The 26,226-nt window shown below is 41.5% G+C and overlaps 1 protein-coding gene and 1 long non-coding RNA gene across 6 annotated transcripts in view; one reads left to right on the forward strand and one right to left on the reverse strand.

Moving 5' to 3' along the window:
* The first annotated feature begins 803 nt into the window (after window positions 1–803).
* The window catches only part of palm1a (paralemmin 1a), a 76,038-nt gene continuing 50,615 nt past the window's right edge, over window positions 804–26,226 (forward strand). For 4 of the 5 annotated variants that reach the window (XM_087272375.1, XM_087272376.1, XM_087272373.1 and 1 more), the window contains exon 1: window positions 804–919. Coding sequence is in view for 3 of the 5 variants with exons in the window: in XM_087272373.1 (XP_087128499.1) it covers window positions 915–919 (5 nt within the window). In the remaining 2 variants the exon portion in view is untranslated. 5 annotated transcript variants of the gene reach the window in all.
* LOC147841712 (uncharacterized) lies at window positions 15,277–25,146 on the reverse strand. The gene is made up of 2 exons (XR_015502484.1): window positions 22,208–25,146; window positions 15,277–19,135 (listed from the first exon to the last, which is right to left on the reverse strand). It is a non-coding gene; the product is annotated as an uncharacterized LOC147841712 (long non-coding RNA).

The following is a 26,226-nucleotide window of genomic DNA, read 5'->3' on the forward strand; positions in this document are numbered from 1 at the left end:
GTGCAGCATACTCTGATAGTTTCTTATACACAAGAGATGTATGAAGGATTTTTGCTTAGATTTATTATATTATCACACATAATAATACTATTAACAATCCAGTTGTTTAAATTAATAATATTCAACTGTATAATTATATAATTAAATACAATTTTAAAATATACATTTAATATTTATTATAAATAATCCTTCTAAGTGTAAGTAAGTTCTTTCTCACATTAAGGATTACAAATGTATAACTATGAGCAGGTCTGCAAATGCACTCTAACAAGAAATATTGTTTTCTCTTTTTTAAAATGTAGAAAAATTCATGACAATTGCTTGCTTTTTTACACTCATTTTGGAGCAAATTGTCTATTAGATAATGGTAAGCTACTGTAAGTCATTTTTAATGAACACGTGATTGGGTAAATGGGTCACAGGAGCAACCATTTTTAATAATATATAGTCAATGCAAAATCAAGTATTTAAACTTATTCTCTTTACTGCATAAATATTTATAGGCTCGTAGTACCTTTTACATCCATGTAGTGGCGACAAAGCTTTCCTTTAATGGTCAGATTGGGCCATAGATCCTTAATACAAAATGTCATTATTCACGTATATGTACAAAACTAAAAAAAAATTTTCAAAAAACGGATACTTTTAGTGAGTTCAGAAACATATGCTACAGTGTGAATGTCTTAGAGTTCGTTGACACGCGACTTTCTTTCCGGGTTGCGGTGGTCTGATAATAAGGCGCAGAGAGAGGCAGATTCAGGGGAGGGACGCACGCAGCAGCAGCTCCTGGTTTCACAGCTCTCACACAGGGAGAAGACACTGGGCTGACACTAATGCTGCTGCGCCTCTGATAAAACAAACAAACAGCCGGGGAAATAACCTGAAATTTGAGGGGGAAACAGCATTGAGACACTATGGAGTGAGTATAGCAACTATTCTTAATTTAGTGGGCAGGCCAATGTACCGCTGGCCCTTAGAATGAGTGAATAGAGCCACACCTGCAAAACATCCCAAGCTCTGCTCTTCTCTTGCCTTTTTTGTTCAGTGTGATTTGCTGTTATCATCGGGGCTCATTTAAACGATATATTTTTAATAAGCATGTTTTTCTTTTCTTTTTTTCTTTTTATTGTACCCTTTGTCTTTTTTGTGGTGGTGTATAATGTGTGCGGTAGCGGATAACGGTATGACATCCAGCGGTGAGCAGCATCCAGCACACATGCGCTATTTAGCCCGTGCTGACAGAAATAGGCTTCTCCTAAACGGCTTTGTCATTCAGTGCAGTTGTTTACATGCCTAATTTAGAAACAGCATCTCTTTTTTAAATCTTTGCGAATTTGCGATAGGCTACTTGGTTATCAAAAATGCTATTCATCTGACGTGTGTGTTCAGCACAGCACAGAACCGTGATTCGAGGCCGCTCGTTCTCTATATAGTTCTCTATACAGAATTTGTACAATTTAATTGTTAGGTTCATCTCAAGTTTTTTGTATAACGCTTTTTTATTTACAGTAACTATTGTTCCAAAGCTGCTTCACAAGAGGTGTACATTATTAGGGTTCAATCAAAATCATAAAGTACAGTAGTCAATGATGTTATGTATTTGAGTATTAAATTTCACCTCAAAAATACAGATTAAAAAGAACAAATAGTTTTAAAACTTGGTTTTGCATGTAAATAAGCAGCACAGAATATAGGGGATCACTTTTTAACAGCTTCTAAGATATCCATCTCAACAATCATTGGCTAAAACTCCAAATAATAATTGTATATTCCCATTCCAAGCACACTATAGTGAGGGTTGACAAACATTCATCGTATTTTCCAATCAGCTTACAGTTATTTTAACAGCACAAAACATGTTTGTTCCCTGCAGGCACAGGACATCAACATACCATCATATTGACATTGTACGCCAATGTACCTCAATGTCATGGGCACGTTGGATTTTGTTTGGAAATGAAAATCAGGTTGATGTCAGAACCCAAAGCCAGGGTCAGGCTTACCAAATATCTACGTCTAATCGTGTTACACATTGACGTTATGTGGACGTTACCACTATAACATCTATCAGACGTTGGATTTTGGTCGCTTTCAAACACAACCTAAAATTAACCAAACATCAACATAATTTGACATCATTTTTGGATTTCAAAATAAGCTAGCCATTGAATTTTGGTCACCTGACGTCATGATCTAAATCTAACCTAATATTAACGTCTTATCTTATGGTGTTGTGTGCCTGCTGGGTAATCACAAATTGTGAAAAAAAATGTAGTAGAAAAACAATGGATGACCATCAGACAACTCTAACATCTAACATTAATTGCAAGTACATTGCAATGCTTGCAACTATAAGTTAAATCTAAAATCTAATTGGTGAATTACAAATTTGCATACAGAATTGTGAATGGTTTTCTTTTTTTCATGCATTTGGAGAATGAATTGTGGTGGATTTATTTTTTAAACTATTGCATTTGCCTGTTTCTTATACCTAAACGTCTGGTATTTTCTCAGAGACCTACCTTTAATGTTTAAAAAAAAATGAATTACACTTTAGCATTTGTGTAATGCTAAATGTTGCTAAATGTTGAGAGATGCCAATAATAACAGAATCAGAATCTAATATCACTATGACAGATCCTTTATTCTGTATTGTGATGTAATTAAATAAAATGAAATGGAAAAACCTGTGACAGTGCGGTTCCTGATTGGATGGAGGCAGATTTGAATGCAAAATGCATGCGATTGAAAGAAAGACTTAGGTTTATGTAGATTAAATGATTAAAGAGATCAGACATACATTATGTGATACAAGTCTGTCATGTCACTGCACTGTTAACAATTTCTGTAAATTACACAGTATTTAACTGTAAAATGAGCTGTAATTTACCGTAGAACAATTATACAGTATAGAACTGTATTTTAAAGTTGCATTGTGTGAAATATCCCATGGTGCCATTAAAATACAGTATGTTTTAATCGGCTGTAAATGGAAATACAGTATTTATACTGTAATTAGATTTACAATAAGTTACTGGCGAACTGCTGCCAGTGAGTTACTGTAAATTATACAGGATTTTTTTTACAGTGTGGCAGACTGGAATATTAAATATTTTGTTTAAAAAAGGAATAATGGTTAAAAAAATTATAATTTGTTCTCAAATTAGCGAGGGTTTTCTATTTCATGTTGACTTTAGTTGACAATGTGTAGTTTTACATTTATTTACTTCATCATCTATTTTCACTATCAGTTTTTAAATGATATAAAACAAATAATAAGACACAATAGATTTCTGTCTGTCCCCTTTGTGAATCTGAAAGGACAGACACTGTACGTCTTGACTGGGGCTTTAGCTAGAAGAGCAGAAACAACTGTTGGCAGACTTAATTACTCTAATGTACTACACTAGAGAGAGGGAGAGAGAGAGAGAGATGAGGGATAGACTGACAGTTGCTCTTGGAATCTGAATGAAAGGCCCTGCCCATATCGGATGACACATGCCTCTCCATTAGTGACTCGCAGAGGTCTGTCTGAAACCCCATAAATGACCACTCCGTTCAGAGGAGGATGAAATTAGTCGCTGTTTTATTGGCCCATTGAAAATATCTTCTCTGAAATATGACCTGAGCTGCTTTTAGCTGCAAAAAAAAAAAAAAAAGTTAATGGAAATTTTGTGGATCAATCTATTGTGTATTTTAGTTACAGTGCTTAGCATAATTGAGTACACCCAGTTTTGAAAATAAATATTTTTAATCTATTTCTCAGTGAATATAAGCAATGTATTTAGGTGCATTTAAACAAAACAGATTTATTAGACAGATATATTTATTAAAAATATATTTTAGTCACCAAAAAAAAAAATTTAAATTGAAAGATAACACAATTAAATTCAAGCAAAATATTGCAAAAAAAAAATCACAACCTATAAAATAAAGCATTCAGCTCAGGCTTCAATGAGAATGTTGATGGGCACACCAGTTCCTGTTGATGTTGCTTTGAAACTCAGCATGTGTACCATTTGCCCACTGTCGTCCTTCCCTCTTGCTTATGAAGTGCTGATTTCTGCCACATGTGCTAAGGAATTCTGTGAGGCTTCAAAGGACTCATCAGACTCTGTGTCTGAGCTCAGCCCTAATGAACAGGCCTGAAATTGCTATGTCAGTGTTCCTAAAGAATGAAGAAAACTGAGTGGGAAACAGCAAAGAATTAGCAGCAAGGGGGGAAATGCTTTTCAATACTCATCATCATACATTATGCTACATTCTTCCTGTACATTTTATTATCCTCTTGGCTCTGATGTTCACTATCTTTGTCATATGAGCTCACGATTGTCTCCTTTATCTGCCATGTCCAACACCCTTTGTTGACAATATGGGGTTAGCTTGTATAAATTAGACAGTCATTTTAATTCAGTTCACTGAGAAAATCGCATGTAATCCCATAGGGAGCTTCCTATTTTAGTGTTGTGAATAGTGTTGATTTCAGTACAGGGATTTTGGAAATGGATATCAGTCTGTGAATGTAGTATCATAAGATTATGCCTTTTCAGCAGTGGATGGAGTAATTGGAGTAAATGTAATTTCTTTCTGTACTTAAGTATAGATTTGGCTAATTTGTAATTGTACAGAGTATCGAATATATTAGCGTTTTTCACTCTTTACTACATTTTAAACTACTCTTACTACACTTTTAAAGACGTAAATGTACTTTTTACTCCACTACATTTTAATTGACAGGGAATTTACACTTTACATTTTGAATGGTGACTAAATTCCTCTTCTGATGTTTATTTTTAGTACAAAGGAATAGTATTACCATCTACAACAGTTATTTATTTTAACTCCAGAGCTGTGGGACCCACCACTCTGCACATTTGGTGTGTTTCTTTTACAGCTCTGCATCAGGAGTGTTTAATGGCAAAGATATACAAAATGTGCAAAATGGTGCAGTTTCAAAAACCGCATACATCCCTATTATATAGTATCTACAAAAACAGTATTTGATTTGAGAGTAGATTGTCCGAATTTATAATATTGGAAAACCGGAAGTATGACCCACAAGCTACTTCTAGATTCTGAAATGTGCATCCAATTGACACTTTACTATCCAATGAGACCACAGGAGATAATTAATGAATGGGAGTGAAGTGACCCAACTGACGTGGGTAGTCATGATATTGACGACATGGAAGATGTAGTACATCTGAATTTTATACCCATATTCACAGGGTGAGAATTAGACCAATCGGAGTGGGATCAAGTTTTTTCAGTTATGTTCGGTAATGTGCCTCAGTGTACCAAAGTTAAATATTGAATTTACTTACATCTAATTTATTAATCAAACTTTTATTTTTTTTTGAGGGATATTGAGTGGTTCTCAATAACATTGGTGATATTAAATAAAGGGTGACAGGTTTGCATTCCTGCACCTATTAAAGGATGACCATGAAAGACTGCACATATTTTTTATTTTACTGTTTAACTTACATGTGTAAGCAAGTGTATACTAAAATACAAGCTATGCATCTAGTTTTATGGACACCTACAGTACAAAAACCTTTTTTTTTTTTTTTTTTACAATAAACATGTTTTTTACGCTGTCTCTAGATTTGCCGCTATATTAATATTTTTTGCGCAGACGTGCGTTCACAATGGTATGAACCATTATAAGCGTTGGTCAAATGCATATTAACATGTTCTTCATGAGGTGTGAAGGGGAGTGTATATATCCATTATATTATATTTTAATGAATTATCCAGTTAACCAAGGAGATCTTTTTTTGGAGGATACTGGTTTACTTGTCATTCTACCCACCGTGATGCCCATAAAAGAAACAAGTATGAGAAAATAAAAACAACAAAGAATAAAAAATTATTAAAAACAGAATAAAAAAGAAAAAAGAAAAGAAAGACGTAATAGTGTGATCTGTCGGGTGTAGCACTGTGTTGTAAGTCTAGATTTGAATGTGCCTAATGTTGTAGTACATCTGATAATTTCTGGAATCTGATTCCAGCAGTGAGGAGCGCAGTAGCTGAAGGCGGATTCACCCTGTTTTGTATTCAGTGAGCATATCTGTAATGTATTGAGGTCCTAGGCCATTTAGTGTTATGTAGACAAGTAATATTTCTTTAAAATCTATTCTGAATGTAACTTGGAACCAGGTTAAAGACCTGATTTTCTGGTTTTGGTCAGAATCCTGGCAACAGCGTTCTGAATGAGCTGTCTGACTATCTTTTTGGAGGGCCAGTGAGGAGTCCATTACAGTTATCCAACCTGCTGGTGATAAAAGCATGAAATAAAGCATTTAGTTTTTGAGATGTATGCTTATTTAGTAACTGCTTTGACATGACTACTGAAACTCTGACTGCAGAATCACACCTAGATTCTTGACCTTATTTTTTGTTGTTTGACCTAAGAGCCAAGGTGCGCATTCACATTGAGAAGCTCATCTCTGTTCCCAAATGCAATCACTTCAGTTTTCTCTTTGTATAACAGAACAAAATTTTAATACGTCCAAGTGTTAATTTCATCAATGTATTGCCAGAGGGGGTCAATGGGGCTATTTATATCCAAAATATTATATTTTAACGAATTACCCATTATTTCAAGGAGATCTTTTTTTGATGGAGACTGGTTTACTTGTCCAATTTTTGAAAATTTAACTGAGTAGCTTAAATTGGCCTTGAGTGTTTATAGATGTTCAAAGTGGTGACCTTGATGTATTGCAGTATTTATTTTACTTTACACTGTGATGCAAAAATATATATTTTAATTTATATTTTTGAATATTATTTAGTTTTGTTTTGTATCGTCCACTATTCTTTTAATACCACTGACTTTATTATATGAAGAATTTTTAAAAAATGTTTTTATTTAGTATCCTATAAAATGTGCGTGAACTGGATGTTGTTCGGTGTACTTTAAACTGATTATTGAGTGGGGGACGGAGCTTTCTTTTGTGCATTGTTCACTCATAGAAATCTAATAAGAGAGACGTGGTTAAAAAAATATATTGGCTGAAGGCATCAAACTGACATCAACAGAGAAGGACCGCCATTCAAAGATGGAAGCAAATGATTAGACTTTGATTGAAGATTACCAAAACAAACATTTTGTTTCAGTGGATTAACTTGCATGGATGAATTGTTCACCTAAAGAGTAACAATGTGTGCTTGCAAAATAAATATTTAAACAACTAAACTAGGATTTCACACAGACTGTAGCCGCACAAATATATCAATTTTTTTTCATCAAAATATCCAAAAATTTCTAGAAAAGTGTTTGCATATTTTGTAAACATACATTATCCCAAATGTTTTAAAAATCTTTGTGACATGGATCATATCCTGTATCAACTTAAAAATGTTGTGGATTTTATTAGACTATATGTTTTATAACTATAGAACTAAAACATAATGTAAATAGAATGAATAAACAGCGCTGCTTCTTATTCAATGTGATCTCGATGCAGAAGAAGTTGACTGTGGCATAATAAAAGTAAATAATTTCAGAATGTACATTTTTGGGTGACTTAAGACTTAATTTTTTAAAAAACAAAACACATTTACGTTGGTCTCTTAGCTCAATGAGAAGCACCACCACAATCCAGCCTGTGATCTCCCGCTGCTCAGCTGTGCTTGTGATGACTCTGTAACCAGACGTGATTACTTTGCTGTGACGCTTCTGTCTTTGAGGCCACTGAATGCCTCAGTCTCTAATGCTGAGCCCAAAGGCATGAATAGCCCTTCACATGGTGTTAAACAGACTATAATCTAAGTCTGAATTCATCTATAGAGTCTGAGTCTATGCTTCAGGCTATGTATTATATTTCTTCGACTGAATTCGGTTTGGAAATTTTTAGACAATAGATTTATGACAACAGATATGATTTCAAATATTTATTATAAATTATTTCCACAATGAGCAGCAGTAGTAAAAGTCAGTGAAATACTTAGCATTGACATTTAAGTGAGTTATGGTTATTAGTTTTGCAGGGTCTTTATTGAAGCATGGCTCATTAGGCTGATTCTCTAGGGTTCTGCTGCTGGAATGCAAGACTTTCTTATGTGACATGATCTGTGATGCTAATTTGATTTGTGTGGGAACTGTGGTGTTTTTATTTTCTTTTATTAAATTTGTTCTGTTTTGCTTTTGTTCATGATCTTTACCCCATTATTTATTACTTAAAGGGCATGTTCACTCAAAAAGCAATTGCACCAGCTCATTCAAAGACCAGAAACGTATCAAAAGACATAGTCAACATCCATGTGTCTTCAACAATTCAATTAGATTATCAAGCTACAAACTATTTTTGTGTGCACATAAAAAAATGACTTTTGCTCCTCTTCGGTTGGGGAACTTCAGTGCTATAAGTGGATTTGATCTTGGAAAATCCACGTATGGGAGGATTCGGTTCAGAAGCCGCTTGTCTGAAAGAGTATTGAACTGGCCAATGAAGCAATGAATTGGCAGCGTAAGCTTGCGCAGGTGTGCTTCATTGCCAATTATCCCAGCATATAAGCACACCTGGAGCGAGCAAACGCCATCCTTTTCGCTTCAGAGACTTTCTGATCGAGTCGATGAGGGTTCCTCCTTCTGTGATCCAGCGATTCCGAGCGAACGAGAGCATTCTTCCGGTCCAGAGTGTGTACACGCAACTGCAGACGGTCGAGCTGGGTTTCTCTTTTGCCTGGCGTTCTTTGGGTCCGGTCCTCCAGAGCGGTGCGTATAAAGTTGCAACTTCACAAAGAGAGCAACACAGTCGTGCAGCACGTCCTTTTCAGGACGGCGCTCCGACTGTGCGTTTCTGGATGCGGTGGTTTCCTGTCCTCGGATGATGGGCACGGGCACTGCGTTGCATGCCTGGGGGGTCCAGCATGTTAATGCGCTGCTCGCGGGCAGTTCATGTCATCATTGCGATGCCATGACTGTTGCGCAGTAAAAGGGCAAAAGGGCAAACCACCCCAGTTGTCCCCTGCTCTGCAGCGGGCACACGGGCAGATCTGAGGGTTAGAGATAATCCATCGCCCACGGGCCCACGGACCTCCCGCTCCTCCAAGCGCTCCATCCAAGCTTCGGGCGGGGGAAGCGATCCGTCTAACAGATGGTAGCCCTTACGCTCGATGACACCAGAGACCAGACGTCCACCGCGGCATCGGAGGGTGGGCTTTCATTGTCCGATGATGATCCAGACCCGCTCGTCCCCTCCGGGCAGGTGAGCACTGTCAAAACGAATCCTGAAACGGACATGTTAGGCGTACTTTCCCGGGCTGCTACAGTCGTGGGTTGGAGATGGTTTATCCCCCAGCTCCGTGGCAGGACCAACTAGAGGGGCGTCCCCTTCTTCCCGGCGGCCAGGGGGTATGTGGCGATTCCTCAGGTTGAGTGCGCGATGGCGGTCAATCCGCGCGGCGCCTCTTTTCCAAATCCAAAGCTTGTAAGTCTCCCATCCAAAGCTTGTAAGTTACCTGCCTCCCTCGGAGCTAGAGCTTACAAGGCTGTGGGCCAGGCTGCTTCCGCCTTGCATGCGATAGCCACCTAACAGCGCTACCAAGCGCAGGCGCTGGCCGAGGTGCACGAGGGTGGGTCCAACCCAGGCTTATGAGCTTCGCACCGCAGCCGGCTATGCTCTTCGGACTACTAAGTCCGATGCGTGTGCGTTGGGGAGGACGATGTCCACACTAGTGATCCAGGAGCACCACTCCTGGCTAATATGCGCGAGGTTGACAAAGTCCGCTTTCTTGACTTCCCCATATCCCAAGCTGGCATGTTCGGCGACATCGTCTGTGAATTCACCCAGGAATTCGAGGCGGTAAGAGAGCAGTCTGATGGGTAATGTCTTATCGACAGGTCCGTAAGCCCGCTCCACCTGCCGTGCCATCCATACCTGCTCCTCGCTGAAGGTGCCCGCCTACAAGAGCTGCACCGCCCCCGCACACGCCTCTGGCGAAGCGAGCGCGTCGAGCACCTCGGAAGCAGGCAGTCCCCCCTGCTCAGAACGCCGCTAAGTCCAGCAACGGACCGCGAAGCGTCCCTGGGACAGGCCATCTGGAGAAGAGGGAACTTGGGGCCCCATTTCCAACGGCACTTTTTACTGCCATGAAATCATCATGAAAGAGCACTTGTCCACTTCCCTGGATGTGACAGCCCGAAATCTGCCAGTCTGGGATGCTATGCTTTCTAGCTTGCAGGTTTGGTGCGTTTCACCAGTGACTCACGAGCGCTGGGAGGACAGTCTCTTTTCTCCCACCCGAGCCTCTCCTCCAGAGCTCGGTTGCGGAGTGAGAGCAAATCTCTCACCTTCAGCTTTTCCGTGGGACCCGCGTGCTTCCCGGATCAGCACACCCACTCCGCGCTGCCCCACTGCTGGTATGTCAGCGATTGTAGCGATGAGTCCATTAGCGAGAGCTCTGCCTGCCTGGTTAGCGCAGGCCAGCCCTTCGCGGTGGCTCATACGACAATCAGACTCGGCTATGCGATTCAGTTTCCGAAATGGCCCCCCAAGTCATGGGTGTGTATTCACTAGGGTCAGCCCCCTGTCCGCCCCTGTCTTGCGAGAGGAGATTGCTGTCCTCCTGGCGGAGGATGCAATCGAGCCGCTCCCTCCAGCCGAGACGGAGAGCGGGTTTTACAGCCTACACTTCATCGTGCCCAAAAGAGCGGTGGGTCACGGCCAATCCTAAATCTGCGCGTTTTGAACCGCTGTCTGCACAAGCTGCCGTTCAGAATGCTCACGCAGAAGCGCATCCTCTGATGTGTTTGTCCTCTGGGTTGGTCTGCAGCATTAGACCTGATGGACGCGTATTTCCATGTCTCCACTCTTCTTCGCCACCGTCAGTTTCTGCGGTTTGCATTTGAAGGTCGAGCTTGAATGGCACGCGCGCACACCGAGTCTCTGTTACTACGCTGTGTCGCCGCGCCCTCAGCCCTTGGAGCAACCCCTCGTTCCTACAGGCCTGAGTGCCTCTAGGACAGGCGTCCAGTCTTGTTGTCGTTTCAACAGACGCTTCCAACACGAGCTGGGGGGCTGTGCGTTGCGGGCATGCGGCTGCGGACTTGTGGAAAGTTATCCAGTTGCATTGGCATATTGCCTGGAGCTGTTGGCAGTGTTCCTCGCTTTTTTTCCGGTGCAAGAGCGGCAACACGTGCTGGTCACGATGGACAGTACGGCGGCGTTGGCGTATATCAACCGTATGGGGGGTATGCGCTCTCGCCGCCTGTCTCTGCTCGCCCGCCGTCTGCTCCTCTGGAGTCATCCGCGGCTGAAATCGATGCACGCCATTTACATTCAGGCAAGCTCAACCGTGCAGCCGATGCGCTCTCACGGCAGCCTTGCTTCCTGGAGAATGGAGACTCCACCCCGAGTCTGTTCAGCTGATATGGGCGCAATTCGGGGAAGCCCAGATCAATCTGTTGCTTCCCCCGAGATTGCTTATTGCCAGTTGTTCTTTTCCCTGACCGAGGGCTGCACTGCACTGGCTCACAGCTGGCCTTAGGGCATGCGCAAATACGCGTTTCCCCCAGTGAGCCTGCTTGCGCAGTTACTGTGCAAGGTCAGGGAGGACGAGGAACAGGTTGCTGGTTGCGCCCCTCTGGCCCAACCGGACCTCGATGTCAAGGCTCTCCCTCCTCGCGATAGCCCTCCCTTGGCAGTTCCCTTCGTAAGAGCACCTACTCTCTCAGGGACAGGGCACCATCTGGCACCCTCACCGATTTTTGGAGGTCCTTAGACGCGAGGAAGACTTAGGTAACCTCCGATTGCGGTGGCCAATACCGTCACTCGGGCTAGAGCCCCCTCCCCGAACGCGCCTATGCCCTGAAGTGGAGTCTATTCACTGAATGGTGCGTCTCTCGCAGAGAAGACCCCCGTAATTTGCCAGATCAGTGTTGTGCTTTCTTTTTCGCTGAGAGTAGCTGGAGAGCAGGTGGCGCCATCCACACTCAAGGTTACATGGCTGCCATCTCCGCTCTCATGACGCGGTGGCTGGCGGCACTGTGGGAACGCATAACCTCATCATCCGGTTCCTCAGGGGCGCCAGGCGAAATAATCCACCCCGCCCCCTCTCATGCCCTCTTAGGATCTTGCCCTCGTTACAAGAGCCGCGTCAGATCCCTTCGATCCTCGACTCAGTATCTTTCTGTCCCTGAAGACAGCTCTGCTAGTCGTGTTGATATCGATTAGAGGGTAGGGGACCCGGAGGCATTTTTTCAGTCAGTGACTCATGCCTGTAATTGGGCTGGCTTTCTCTCACGTCCTGAGACCCCGCCCGCGATATGTGCCAAAGGTTCCTACCACTCCGTTTTAATACCAGGTAGTGAGCCTCCAAGCCCTTTCTTTATTGTCCAGTTCGCGCCTTGCGTATTATCCGGACCGCACTCAGAGTTTAGCAGCTCTTCGTCTGTTATGGCGGTTGGCAGCAGGGAAGTGCCGTATCGAAATTAAGTTTTCCCACTGGATTGTGGATGCCATTCTCTCGCTTATCAGAGCCGAGGTGAGCCGCGTCCCCCGAGAGTGCGTGCGCACTCCACTCGGAGCATCGCATCCTCTTGGGCGCGCGCACACGGCGCCTCTCTAACAGACTTCTGTAGAGCTGCGGGCTGGGCGACACCCAACACATTTGCAAGGTTTTACAATTTGCGAGTGGAGCCGGTTTCCTCAAGGGTATTAGGTAACCCTTTGGTGATTGAGGAAACGATTCGGTAGGGTGTTGAAACACGCTTGCGGCGCCATTCTCCCTAACACGGAGATATGTGCGCCTTTTTATCTGTCAGTAAAGTTCCCCGTCAGGTGAGCCCTGCAGATTCCTCCGTGGCCCCCAGCACTGACTCAGCGGAGGAGTCACTTGCTGGCCCACTACGTTGTTGGTCTGCCCGCTGGTCAGCCTGCGGCTTGGGTATAGGTGCCTGCTATGCATGATCCCCACTAGGCGATCCCATATGCTTATTCTGCCACGGTTAAGTCCCCCCCCCCCTGGGTGGACCCGTGTCTTCCCTCTCCGCTAACCACTTTTTCTATGCGTACTCCCCCTTCTTAGGGCTAGTCCATATGTAAATTCTGCCATCTATTCCCCCCTTGGGTAGCGGATGGCCTCCGCAGCGTCCTCGCTATCGGGATTGCACGCTTCCCAACGTACTGTCGTATTCCTAGAATTATCTAGATGCTCACAACTTACCAAAAAATATATCTAAATCCGTAAAACTTCTGTTATAGTGGGATAAGTTAGGGCCAGAGACACGTTGGAGGACCGCGCCTCCCATGATGGGGGTGCGTCACACTTGCTTGACTATACCCTCATCGGGGGCGTTGGTAGGGTGCAGTCATTATGGCGTTTTCCATAGTTCTCCCATACGTGGATTTTCCAAGATCAAATCCACTTATAGCACTGAAGTTCCCCAACCGAAGGGGAACGTTTGAGGTTACAGAAGTAAACCTTCGTTCCCCGAGGAGGGGAACGGAAGTGCTATACTCCATCGCAATAATGACTGTCCCTTAGCTGTTAGAAAGTCTCTTCAGCTTAAAAGGATGGTGTTTGCTCGCTCCAGATGTGCTTATATGCTGGAATAATTGGCAATGAAGCACACCTGCGCAAGCTTACGCTGCCAATTCATTGCTTCATTGGCCCGTTCAATACTCTTTCAGACAAGCGGCTTCTGAACCGAATCCTCCCATACGTGGATTTTCCAAGATCAAATCCACTTATAGCACTTCCGTTACCCTCCTTGGGGAACGAAGGGTTACTTCTGTAACCTCAAACGTTATGTGCACTTATGTACAGTAGGGCTGCTCGATTTTAGATTATGAATATTTAAAACTATTATCAGTAACATTGATTCATATTATATGTATGTTCATAAATGCTGTTAGACTCCACAGAAAACCATAAAACAAAACATGTTCTATTTTAGTCATCTTTGCTTGCATAATTTTTTATTATATTTTATGCAGATATATGAATTCTTTCCAAGTAGAGTTATTTAGGTCATCTTTTGTGAATTCTATTCACATTGCATATTATAATATATATTGCAGAAAAAACAAATATTGCAATGTCAGTTTTTTCCAATATCATGCAGCTCTAGTCTTCACTGTAGAAATTGAACTTGATTTGTTACTTATTAAAGCTGCAAAAGTCCTTCAGTCAAGAGCAGTTATTTTGTCAATAGTAACTGGATGCAACCTTTTTGATGCAAGCTGAGATTGCATCACTCAGCGATGCAATGTCAGACACAATGCACTCAATGGAGTGAGTGACGTAGTGACTGTGACAGGTAGGGTTAGGTGAGCACATTAAAAAGCATTGGATGCAGCTCAAATTGCACTTCACCCCTCACGATTTTATCCCTGTCTTTTGATGTTTGGTTAATAGTGATAAGCACTATCAGCAGCAGCAATTATAGCCCGCTTTCAATTTAAGAGCCACCCGGTTTACGATTTACAAATACATGAGGCTTTTCTTTTTGAACTCTTTATGTTCATTACACAACAAACAATGGTTCATGGAAATAATCATTAAGTGCTGTGTTTTGACTAGTGGTGGCCCGTGAATAACATTAACATCCAGCGTTAACACGAGACTCCTTATTGTGCGATTAAAAATATCGCAAATAATCTATTCTCAATGTTGGGTTGAGAGCTGGGTCTATTCTATGCAAGCTATGGTGATTTTAGCGTGGATGTATACCTGACCGGTGAGCTGTCTGACAAAAAAGTGCACCTCTGAAGCAAATCAGCAGGATGCATGATAAACTGCAGCTCTGCAATTACACTTTAACTCATGAACATTTCATTCATGCCACCATGACAAACTGGGGTATTAGACGCAAATAAGGAGTAATGACTGGTGAGAGTGTTATGGAATGTAATTTAATTTCCAAATGTGTGTGTGTGTGTGTGTGTGTGTGTGTGTGTGTGTGTGTGTGTGTGTGTGTGTGTGTGTGTGTGTGTGTGTGTGTCAGTGTGTGTGTGTGTGTCAGTGTGTGTGTGTGCTGTCCTTTACTGACAGCCGCATATGTGGATCTTGTCGGAAAATGACGGATTACATGACGGTAATAGTTTGATTGTTTTATTTACTTAAATGAGGCCACTAATATATGCATACTCCACATGTCTTAATTCCATTTCTGTTTAGTTCAGTTATGAGTTAAATTAAGGTAATCAAAAATCACTATTTCGAGCTTATGTAGGCCTACAGTTCTAAATTCATGTTTAACTAAATAAACAGTTAGTAAACACAAGTACATCTTATTGAACATACTTCATTTTCAATTCAATTCAATTCAATTCAGCTTTATTTGTATAGCGCTTTTACAATGTAGATTGTGTCAAAGCAGCTTCACATAAATGGTCATAGTAACTGGAACAGTGTGGTTCAGTAACTGGAACAGTGTGGTTCAGGTTTTAGTGTTTAAGTTCAGTTCAGTTCAGTTTAGCTCAGTTCAGTGTGATTTAATCATTACTGAGAGTTCAAACACTGAAGAGCCAATTCATCGATGCGTAGCTCTACCAATCCTGAACCATGCGAGCCAGTGGCAACAGCGGAGAGGGAAAAAAAAACAATTCATCACCAATTATCATAGTACAACAGTTTCTCAAGCAGTTTGTGATGCATTTTGAAAACAGGAGATGGTCTAATGCACAACCTGGCTTGAGAAACCTGTTCTCAAAGACTTATTTGGGTAGCACACATATTTCGAATGCCTTCAGCAGAATTCAAATCAGCCATTTCAATCTAGATTAATCTAGATTAATTCCGAGATTAATCTAGATTTTAAAAAATTAATCTATGCTCACCTAAGTTTTGACACAAATTTAGCATTTAATTGCCCTGTTAGCCGGGGACCCTAAGCTAAAAGATGACTTTACATGTGTGTGTTCTGTTCGTCTCTGAGGCTGAGCACATGCACACTACAGCACACATTCTCTTTCTTACCTTCAAAACGTGAATGAATTGAATACACTTCAACTAATGAGACACGTTCCATAATGCAAAAGTCACATTATGATTTAATTTATTTCATTATGAAACGTTGCTGAGGAGCGAGTGCAGACTGAGGCAGGATATGATGTAATAATCAAATGTCAGCAGCCAGAATGAGCATGAAGTGTAATAAATAAAAAGCACAGCACTTTTATGAACATGCAACCTAGTATTCTCATGGCTTGATAATATTCTTTTTTCTGGACTCATAGACCATTGCTTTCAAAGGAAGATGAAGGAACTTTCTGATTTCATCTAAAATATCTTAAATTGTAATCAGTAAATGAACAAAGGTTTCAGGGGATTGGAATGACTTGATGGAGTGAGTAATGAATCACATCATTTTCATTCTTGGGTGAACAATGCCTTTTAAAAAGATATGTAGCGCCTGCGTCAATTTGTTGCCGCTTAAATGCTAAACCCGAGCCTTTTTTTGTGATGCAAAAAAGCAAAAAGCGTAAATATCAAAAGGCATACAGTTCTTGTAATGTCTTCTTGTTTATTATTCAAAAAAAACTTCTTGACATTACGTTTTCATTTTAAATTTGGCCAACAAAAAATGCAATGTCCACGCAACCCTATGACCCTCCACCATGATCACATGATAAACAATTAACCATTTCATGTTTACCACAATCCAGCCCCTAATTATTACAGTCATAAATATGGAGAAATAAAAATTCTTCTTGATTCATCTAAAAAGGACGAGCAAACTAAGTGTTCATGTTTTATTGTTTCTGCCTTTGTTAACAGCTTTGTCAATTTTACATGTTATTCACCTTCTGTTTCTTGTATAAGAAACAGAAGTTTACTCAAACTATAAATATGTAGGTGATTTTTTTTCAGCCTAATTTTTTGTTAAAACCCTCTTGCTACCTTGCAATTTTTTTGATCCGACTTTATATTAAGTGTCCTTAACTACTATGTACTTACATCAAAAAATAAATAAATAGGGGTTGGGTTAGGGACAGGTTTGGTGGTGTGGGTAGGTTTAAGTGTGGGTTAAGGTGTAGGGAATGGTCAGCAGTGTATTTACAAATGTAATTACAGAAGTTTATTACAGATGTAATTACATACAGGTATTTAAGCAAGCATAAGTACACAATAAATACATGTATTTACACAATAAGTACATTGTAACAAACTATTAGTTTCTGTGTAAGTACATATTCGTTAAGGCCACAATATAAAGTGGGACCATTTTTTTTGTGTGTGATTTTTTTATTATATTTTGAATTTAAATTTGAAATTATATTAGTAATTGATAATATGGCAACCAGCACTTTGAGATTTACAAAAACATACACAGCCAAAACAAACTTAATACTTTATGATACAATCCAGTTTTCCGAAATGAAATGGTTGGTTTCATGGTTGATTTTGACAACTAGTTCAACATCTTTGTATGTAATGACTCAAGTAATGCAGTGAGGACTATTAGTTTTATATGCAATAACTATTCAGCATTTATGAGTTCAGTTAATTTTGGCTGACATGACAAAAGCAAATGATAATGTTATAAAACAGCAGAGAGTTGTATGAAAGCATTTGATGCACGTCCAAAAGCATTTGCAATTTGTTGAAAGAAAGGAGAAACTTCTACTATGATGTGCACAAATGACTAATTGTTTTGAGAAATGCATTAACTGTTGTGCAAATGTAAATAGTGAGAAATGCACCAAAGCCACTAGGAAAAACTGTAAAATATAAATATCAGTATTAAATTTTGCCATGACAACTAACTAAAACAAAATAAGTTTAAACATTAAAAGCTTAATTCCAAATGTGTTATTTTGTGGTCAGAAGAAACAAGTGAGAACAAGTGAGTAAACTTTAAAAGTCCTTTCAGTTTTGGGTGAATTATCCCTTTAAAAAAATTAATTAAAAAATGTTGGTCATATTAATAAATAAAGATATGAGCGTTGACGACGCAGTGGCACAGTGTAGCACGTTTGCCTCACAGCAAAAAGATCACTGGTTCAAAATGGGTCACTTGGTGTTTCACTTGGGTTTCCTACAGGTGCTTCTGTTTCCCCCACTGTCCAAAGACATGCGGTATAGGTGAATTGGTTAAGCTGAATTGTCTATAGTGTATGTGTGTGAATGAGTGTGTGTGGATTGAATAGCATCAGCTACGTTAAACATAAGTTGGCGGTTCGTCCCGCTGTGGCGACCCCAGATTAATAAAGGGACTAAGCTGAAAAGAAAATGAATGAATATATGAGCGCTACAGATTTATAGGCCTTACATTAATTTTGCGTACTTCAGACTGTGAGAAAAGAAAGAAAGTTGGCAGCATTAATCTATTATCCAAGTCTACAAACTGTGCTGTGTCAAAAACTTGCTTAAACCATCCTCTTAAATGACTTCTGCGGGGCACTCCCACAGTCATGGGGTCTCAAAGCTGTGCTTTTTCACAGCAGGAGCACATTTGCTCATCCACATGACCTCAAAACATCTCTGAACTGTAAGACGTGAAATGCTCTAACTGCTGAAACTGTGAGAAGAATGTATTCATACAGTGTTGGCAAGATTAGGTTCTGCTTTATTGAGTGGAAAAACATCTGTTTTAGTTCTCTAGCATGTCTGATGTGATTTCTTTAGGGTGATGCCTTGAATTCCTGCTTTTTCGTAGACTGTTTCGACCAAGCGATGCATGTCAAAGGCAGCTTAGTTTGTGAAATATGTCAATAGTTTGACATCTAAGACAAGTATAATATACCTACAATAAACACAATAGTTCTTTTTGAACTCAATACTCTCCAGAATTGAACTCTCTCATTATTGGCCAATAACATACAGATGTGGAGACAATTGTGGGTATGTGGGTTTTGTACAATCAGACCCTTTTACTTAGTATTTTTGGTCTGTTTTGCAGTTGTTTGTTTAAGGGTACTGTTGGAGCAGGCAGACTTATAACCAACTACAATACAAATTTAAAAATTCTCTTCACCATCAGCCATTCATTTATCTTATCCTAGATAGCATGCGGGGGTACTGAGAAAAGGTTTTGACTGATGCCGTCATCACAGAATGCAAGGAAAACTCCTTCAGACAAGCTCATGAAGAAAAGCTTTTTTTATTCTGACAGTATTTTTATTTACTTAGTAATAAATACATCTTCCACTGACAGTCCAGACAATTTATGTGGAAACACCTGTGTCACCGACTCGGTCCCAGTCATTCCCCTCCCCTTAGTATTTCACTAAGTTGGACCTCCGCAGTGCATATAACCTCATCCGCATACGACAGGGAGACGAGTGGAAAACGGGGTTCTCTACAATCGACGGCCACTATGAATACCTCGTTATGCCCTTCGGCCTAGCAAACAGTCCTTCCGTGTTCCAGGCTTTTGTAAATGAGATATTTCGAGACATGCTCAACAAATGGGTCATAGTATACATTGACGACATCCTGGTCTACTCCAATTCACTATCTGAGCACATTTAGCACGTCAGGGCAGTGCTCAAACGCCTCATCCAGAACCAGTTATATGCAAAAATCTCCAAGTGTGAGTTCCACCAAACACGCATATCGTTCCTGGGTTACATCATCAGCCCCGAAGGCGTGGCCATGGACCAGCAAAAGGTCGACCTGAAACCATCCGACAACTACAACGATTCCTGGGCTTTGCCAACTTCTACAGGCGCTTCATAAGAAACTTTAGTTCAGTTGCTGCTCCACTTACCGCCATGGTAAAGGCCGATAACGCTCGCCTAAAATGGAACCCAGACGCTACTCGAGCCTTTACTCAACTCAAAACCCGCTTCTCCAGTGCACCCATTCTGCGTCATCCTGATCCCGAGCAACCCTTTATTGTTGAAATTGACGCATCCAACACGGGCATTGGAGCCATCCTGTCCCAAAGATCCCTAGCCACGAAGAAGCTCCATCCCTGTGCCTTCTACTCTCGCAAACTCAACTCCGCTGAGCGGAACTATGACGTAGGAAATCGAGAGCTCCTCGCCATGAAGGCGGCGTTAGAGGAGTGGAGACACTGGCTTGAAGGCGCCAAACACCCTTTCACTATCATCACCGATCATAAAAACTTGGAATATATCCGCTCCTGTAAACGTCTGAACCCTAGACAGGCAAGATGGGCTCTGTTTTTCACACGCTTCGACTTCCAAGTCACATATATCCCTGGTTCGAAAAACATCAAAGCAGACGCTCTTTCACGCCTCTCAGACGATGAGACCTCAGAAAACAGTGATGAACCCATTATCAAGGATCCCCTAATTGTCGCTCCCATCCAGTGGGACATCAAACACGAGATCCTTCAAGCCGCCGAAACCAGTTCCACGCCACAGTCCTGTCCAGAGAATAAAATCTTTGTTTCCCTGTCACTTCGGGAGAGGCTCATCTCCGAGGTGCATGACCACCCCAGCTCCGGTCACCCAGGCAGCACAGCCACCGTGCAATTAATTCAATCCCGCTATTGGTGGCCATCCATAAACAAGGACGTAATCAGCTTCATAAACAAATGCTCACCCTGTCAGATGTCTAAACACTCCCGTCAATGTCCAGCTGGACTACTCCAACCCCTGGAGGTGCCACACCGTCCCTGGTCACACATCGCCATAGATTTCGTCACCGATCTACCTATATCCCAGGGCAAAACCACCATCCTTACTGTAGTAGATCGATTTTCTAAATCCTGCCGTCTCATTCCCATACCCAAACTGCCTACAGCCATGGAAACAGCCGAACTACTCTGCGAATGTGTGTTCCGATACTATGGTCTCCCCGAAGACATCGTGTCGGATAGAGGTCCCCAATTCACATCTCGACTCTGTTCAGCATTCTTTAAAAATCTGCAGGTGAATATCAGCCTAACATCCGGCTACCATCCCCAATCCAATGGGCAGACAGAGCGCTTGAACCAGGAGATTGGCAGATTTCTCCGCACATACTGTCACTCCAACCAGAATGAATGGGCTAAATTTCTTATGTGGGCAGAATATGCTCAAAATTCTTTGAGAAAGGCATCAACCGGACTAACTCCATTTCAATGCGTCCTGGGCTTCCAACCTCCTCTCTTTCCCTGGTCCGGAGAGACCTCCGAACTCCCCGCTGTGGACACCTGGTTTAAAAGCTGCGAAGAGGTTTGGAACGCAGCTCACACTCACCTCTCTCACGCCGTACGGCGTTTCAAGGAACAAGCCGATCGACACCGACGTTCTGGTCCCATGTATTCACCAGGACAATGGGTATGGCTTTCCACCCGTGACTTACGCCTCAAACTGCCCTGCAAGAAGCTCAGCCCCAGGTACGTGGGTCCGTTCCAAATTGAAAGACAAATATCTCCTGTTTCGTTCAGACTGACACTCCCTAATCATTTCCGTATTTCTCCCACTTTCCATGTCTCTCTGCTCAAGCCTGCTGTTGGTCCAGCCGAGGCGGATAGGGAGGTGGCAGCCGGTGAACAGGGTCCCCCGCCTCTCATGATCGATGGTGAGGAGGCCTACCAGATCCACGAAATCCTGAGATCCAGACACCGGAGTGGACAACTCCAATATCTCGTTGATTGGGAGGGGTACGGTCCGGAGGAGAGATCTTGGATTAACCGCAAGGACATCCTAGACACTACACTACTGGAAGAGTTCCACTCACAACATCCGGATATGCCGGCCCCTCGCCCCCGTGGAAGACCCCGGCGTCGAGACTTGCCTCACTTCAGGAGCCGTTCGTTGGGGGGGGGCTCTGTCACCGACTCGGTCCCAGTCATTCCCCTCGCTGGCCAGCAGAGGTCACCATCTCCGGACTTCTAACCATTACGTCATCCCTTCACTCTGATTCCAGCACACCTGTTCTCCATTCCACTAATGACCCACGTACCACATATAAGCAGCTCACACTCACTCCACAGTGCGAAGTCTTGTTTAGCCCCGGCCAGCATTTCTGAGCGTTCTATCCTGCCTGATCTCCCGTTTACTACTACAGCCCGTTTCACGACTCTGCTCTGTCTTCTGCCTGCCCTCAACCAAAGCCTGTTTCCTCGGACTCTGATTCTCGCCGCCTGCCCCTGACTAAAGCCTGTTGCACGGACTCTGATTCACGCTGCCTGCCTCTGACCCAAGCCTGGTAATCACACTGTGTCTGTCATCTGCTACTTCCCCTTTGATGTGTATGTTGTATGTCCGCACAGCCGTGCGAGTTGTTGATGTTTAAGTGTGACTTAATAAATACTGCAAAATGGATCCCTCCGTGTCAGTCTCCCCGTTACAACCTGCATCTTCTGCTTCAAACTGAATGTATGTCCAAACATTCTGAATGTTGTTGTTTTTTTTTGAGAGAATAAGGAATTTTATTTACATTTCAGGCAGATAATTAAATAAAAATAGATTTAAACGATAAAAGATTAAATGAACTGTTCAAAATGAAGAAAAATAATTCTTTAAACACTTTCTTCCCAAACTTTAGTGAAGCATGTTTGAAATTATTACCATAAATTACCATACCTGTCAGCATTGAGATGCAAAAATATGGGACATTAGTTAGCTTCAAATGATAGAATACATTGCAAACATTAGAAAATGTTGACAATAAAATAAAAATCATAGCCTTTAATAAAAACAACGGCCAATACAGAAATCAAAACAAGTTATAAAATCTCATTCACTTTTTCTTCCCTTTATTTAAATATTGATAAAAGTTACTCTATTAATTTAGTGAAGAGCAGTAAATATTCTCTCATTTTGTTTTGTTTGATAATAGAGGTGTCACTGTAAGAATGCCCAGATCTAAAGGCTAATGAAAGCCTTGTTTTGTGAAACGGACATGTTTACATAAAATTAAGTGTATTCTGCGGCTGGAAGTTAACGAGAATTATTTAGATTATTTATTAAATTTCCCATTAATTGTATTTTATGAATGCTTACCCCAACCCTAAACCCAACCCTTACAGTAATGTAAAGACAGATCTGGATCTGGAGTCTCCTCTATTATCATAGCTAGTTAACCATGTGGATGGATGAAATCAGCCTTCTGAACCTACCAGTAGGCGTATTCTCTTGAACAGCTCTTGCAATATATCAGATTTGTGATCGGCTCTATGTTGATGACACTTTCATTTTTTCATTGGGGATTTTGATTTGTATGGTATTTAAGTATTTTAATAAATAGTTGTTTGCAGTGTTTGTGTTTTTAAGCTTGCAATTCATATTGTGTGTAGATAATGCCTTCACTTGTAGAGACCATCATATTTATTTTAATAAATCAATTATGCGGCCAAAATATACAACCAAAAAAAAAAATCACTACAGTTATTAAGAATTACAAGAACAAATTATTAAATTACATTCAAAGTTATGTGTTCAAATGTGGGTCATTTTTAAGCTACTTTTTAATGGGACTAACGGAAAAGAGCAACTTGACTGAGCAGCGTAGCACTTTTATCTTACCCATCAGTGACTCTTACATAACATTACATGGCTACTTGGGCTTTCTGTTGACAGCTATTAAAGCATTAAGCTAGTAAAGGAAGTCTAATCAGCTGGTGAGTGGGGCGTTCTGACCGGACCGGCTCTGAGATCCTGCTGTTGTTTTTGCTTGTTGTGATAAGCATGTGACGGGAGAAAAAATTAGCCAGACACATGACCCTCATTTTTCTCAGCCTTAACTGTACAGAATTCTGCAGCTGTGAATAGATTTCACCAAAAGAGAAAACAAAAATTCAGTGTGAGGTCTGAGAAGCATGTTATGTCATTTTACAGCTGACAATGCTGACCTACTAACCTTGAACCCAGCACAGTGTGGCAGATTCTTTCTGAGGTCAGTTTGCAGAGAATGGTTTCTTTTTCTGAAGCATTTATTCTGTTTGTAAAGCTAATTAACCTGCGTATTTGTTCTTTTTTATAGCAGGCAAAAATAATTAAATATATCCATATATACTTTGCCATAAAATGAGATTCTTAATTGGAGCATTAGTCTTGTTTCTTGTCCAAATATCTAAAAATTCTTACATCAAAAAGTATTTTCTTGACAGGTAAAAAAAAAAGTCTTGTTTTCTTGTTTCAGAAAAAGAGTTACACAAGCAAAATAATCAGTTTTGTTGCTTAGAAATAAGACTATATTGCTTACCCCATTGGCAGATTATTTAGCTTATTTTAAAGGGCTCCTATTTTACCTCTTTTTTAAGATTTAATATAAATCTATTGTGCCTCCAGAGTGTGTCTGTGAAGTTTCAGCTCAATATACTCATCCGATTATTTATTATACCTTTTTAAATCTGTGAAATTCGAACTGTTAGGACATTGTAGCTGTTTTTGTTGCCTGTGCCTTTAATTCGAATGAACTGGTTCTCCCTGCCCACTGCTCTCTTGTGCGTGTCAGAAAGATAGCCTTCACGCAGATAAACAGCACAGTGACAGACAATGAAGCAAATCTCGCTTACTACAGTAAGAACTTTCCCCACTGTTATTTGATATATTTGTTGTGAAGTTAATTCAAGCCTTTCTGTAATGATGAGTCACAACCTCGTTATAAAGTTAGCTCATTTTACAATGCAAGATACAGGTTTAGCTTTGCACTGTTTTTGCATGACAAATGTGACAGGATAAACACTAATATCCACTGCTGTTTGGACATAAGTTATGCTAATGTACAAAATAAATCAGATTTAGGTTCACAAACCAGGATTGAATTGTCGTTTTTATAATTGTACTGATACTATGCGGCTGTGATGATGAATTACGTCGCGATTTTACTGTCCTTATTACAAATATGTTTTAAAAAGGTTTTAAACACATTTGATGATGATTGATGATCACAGCGAGCTCAACAGATCTTTTAATACCAGTTGCTTTGCACACGTCTTGTGGATTATATGCGTTACTACTGAGACATGCTAACATGTGGCTGTCAATCAATTCAGTGGGTGGGGAAACAGCACTCTTACGTCATGTTGTGGTGGGCCTCCAAATGGGAGAGATTTGAATCCTGTTATAATGTCAGGAGGCTTAAAAAGGAGACTTATTGTGTTTCTTTCACTCCAATATGACTGTGGACACACTTTATCTACAGAGTTCTGTTCAAACAGCTTACAAAAGTTAGGTACCCTTTAAGGAAAAACTCACTTCATTTTGACATTATTTCTGAAAACAAGACAACAAGTTTTACTGGTCTAGAAAATGCTTTTTGGTTTAAGAATTTGTAGATATTTTGACTTAAAACAAGACAAAAACAAAGAAAATACTTTTTTAAAGTTTGAAAGCTTCAAATGCCATTTTTTGAAGTAAAATAAAAAATTTTGATGCCACCAGTGCTATAAGCATGTTGATATTCAAATTATTTTATTAATAATATTGCACTGTGAAGAAAAATGGGTAAAGCAATACAGAGTTCCCCTCCGGGGGGAACTTCAGCACTATAAGTGGATTTGATTTGTAAAATCCACGCATTGGGAAGGATTCGGATCAGAAGCCGCTTGTCTGGAGAGTATTGAACGGGCCAATGAATGAAATTAATTGGCAGCGTAAGCTTGCGCAGGTGTGCGACATCTGCAATTATCTCAGCATATAAGCACACCTGAAGCCAGCAGACGCCATCCTTTTCGCTTCAGATCCTTTCTGAGTGAGTCGATGAGGGTTCCTCTTGCTGATCAGCACTTCAGAGCGAACGAGTGTGTCTCCCGGTCCAGAGTGGGTCTTCGCGGTGGCAGACGGTCGAGCTGGGTTACTCCCTTGCCTGCGGTTCTTTGGGTCCGGTCCTCCAGAGCGGTGCGTATAGTTGCAACTTTCCTAAAAGAGCAACACAGTCGTGCAGCACGTCCTTTTCAGGATGGCGCTCCGACTGTGCGTTTCTGGATGCGGGGGTTTCCTGGCGCATTGCATGTTTGGGGGTCCAGCATGTTAATGCGGTGCTCGCGGGCGGTTCATGTCGTCATTGCGATGCCATGACCGTTGCACAGCTAAGATCGCGGCTAACTTTCGCAAGAGAGCGAGCCACCCCAGTTGCCTCCTGTTCTAAAAAAGCAGCGGGCGCTCGGGCAGATCTGAGGGTTTCAGCGGGAGATAATCCACCGCCCACGGGCTCGCGGACCTCTCGCTCCTCACGGCGCTCCATCCAAGCTTCGGGTGGTGAGAGTGATCCGTCTAACCAGATGGTAGCTCTCACACTCGCTGACACCGGAGATCAGATGTCCTCCGCGGCATCGGAGGGTGGGCTTTCACTGTCCGACGAAGATCCGGACCCGCTCGCCCCCTCCGGGCAGGTGAGCGCTGTCAAATCGGATCCTGAAGCGGACAT

This window comes from Danio rerio, chromosome 11 (assembly GCF_052040795.2).
Source record: "Danio rerio strain M-AB ecotype USA chromosome 11, GRCz13ab, whole genome shotgun sequence".
NCBI classification, from domain to species: domain Eukaryota; kingdom Metazoa; phylum Chordata; class Actinopteri; order Cypriniformes; family Danionidae; genus Danio; species Danio rerio.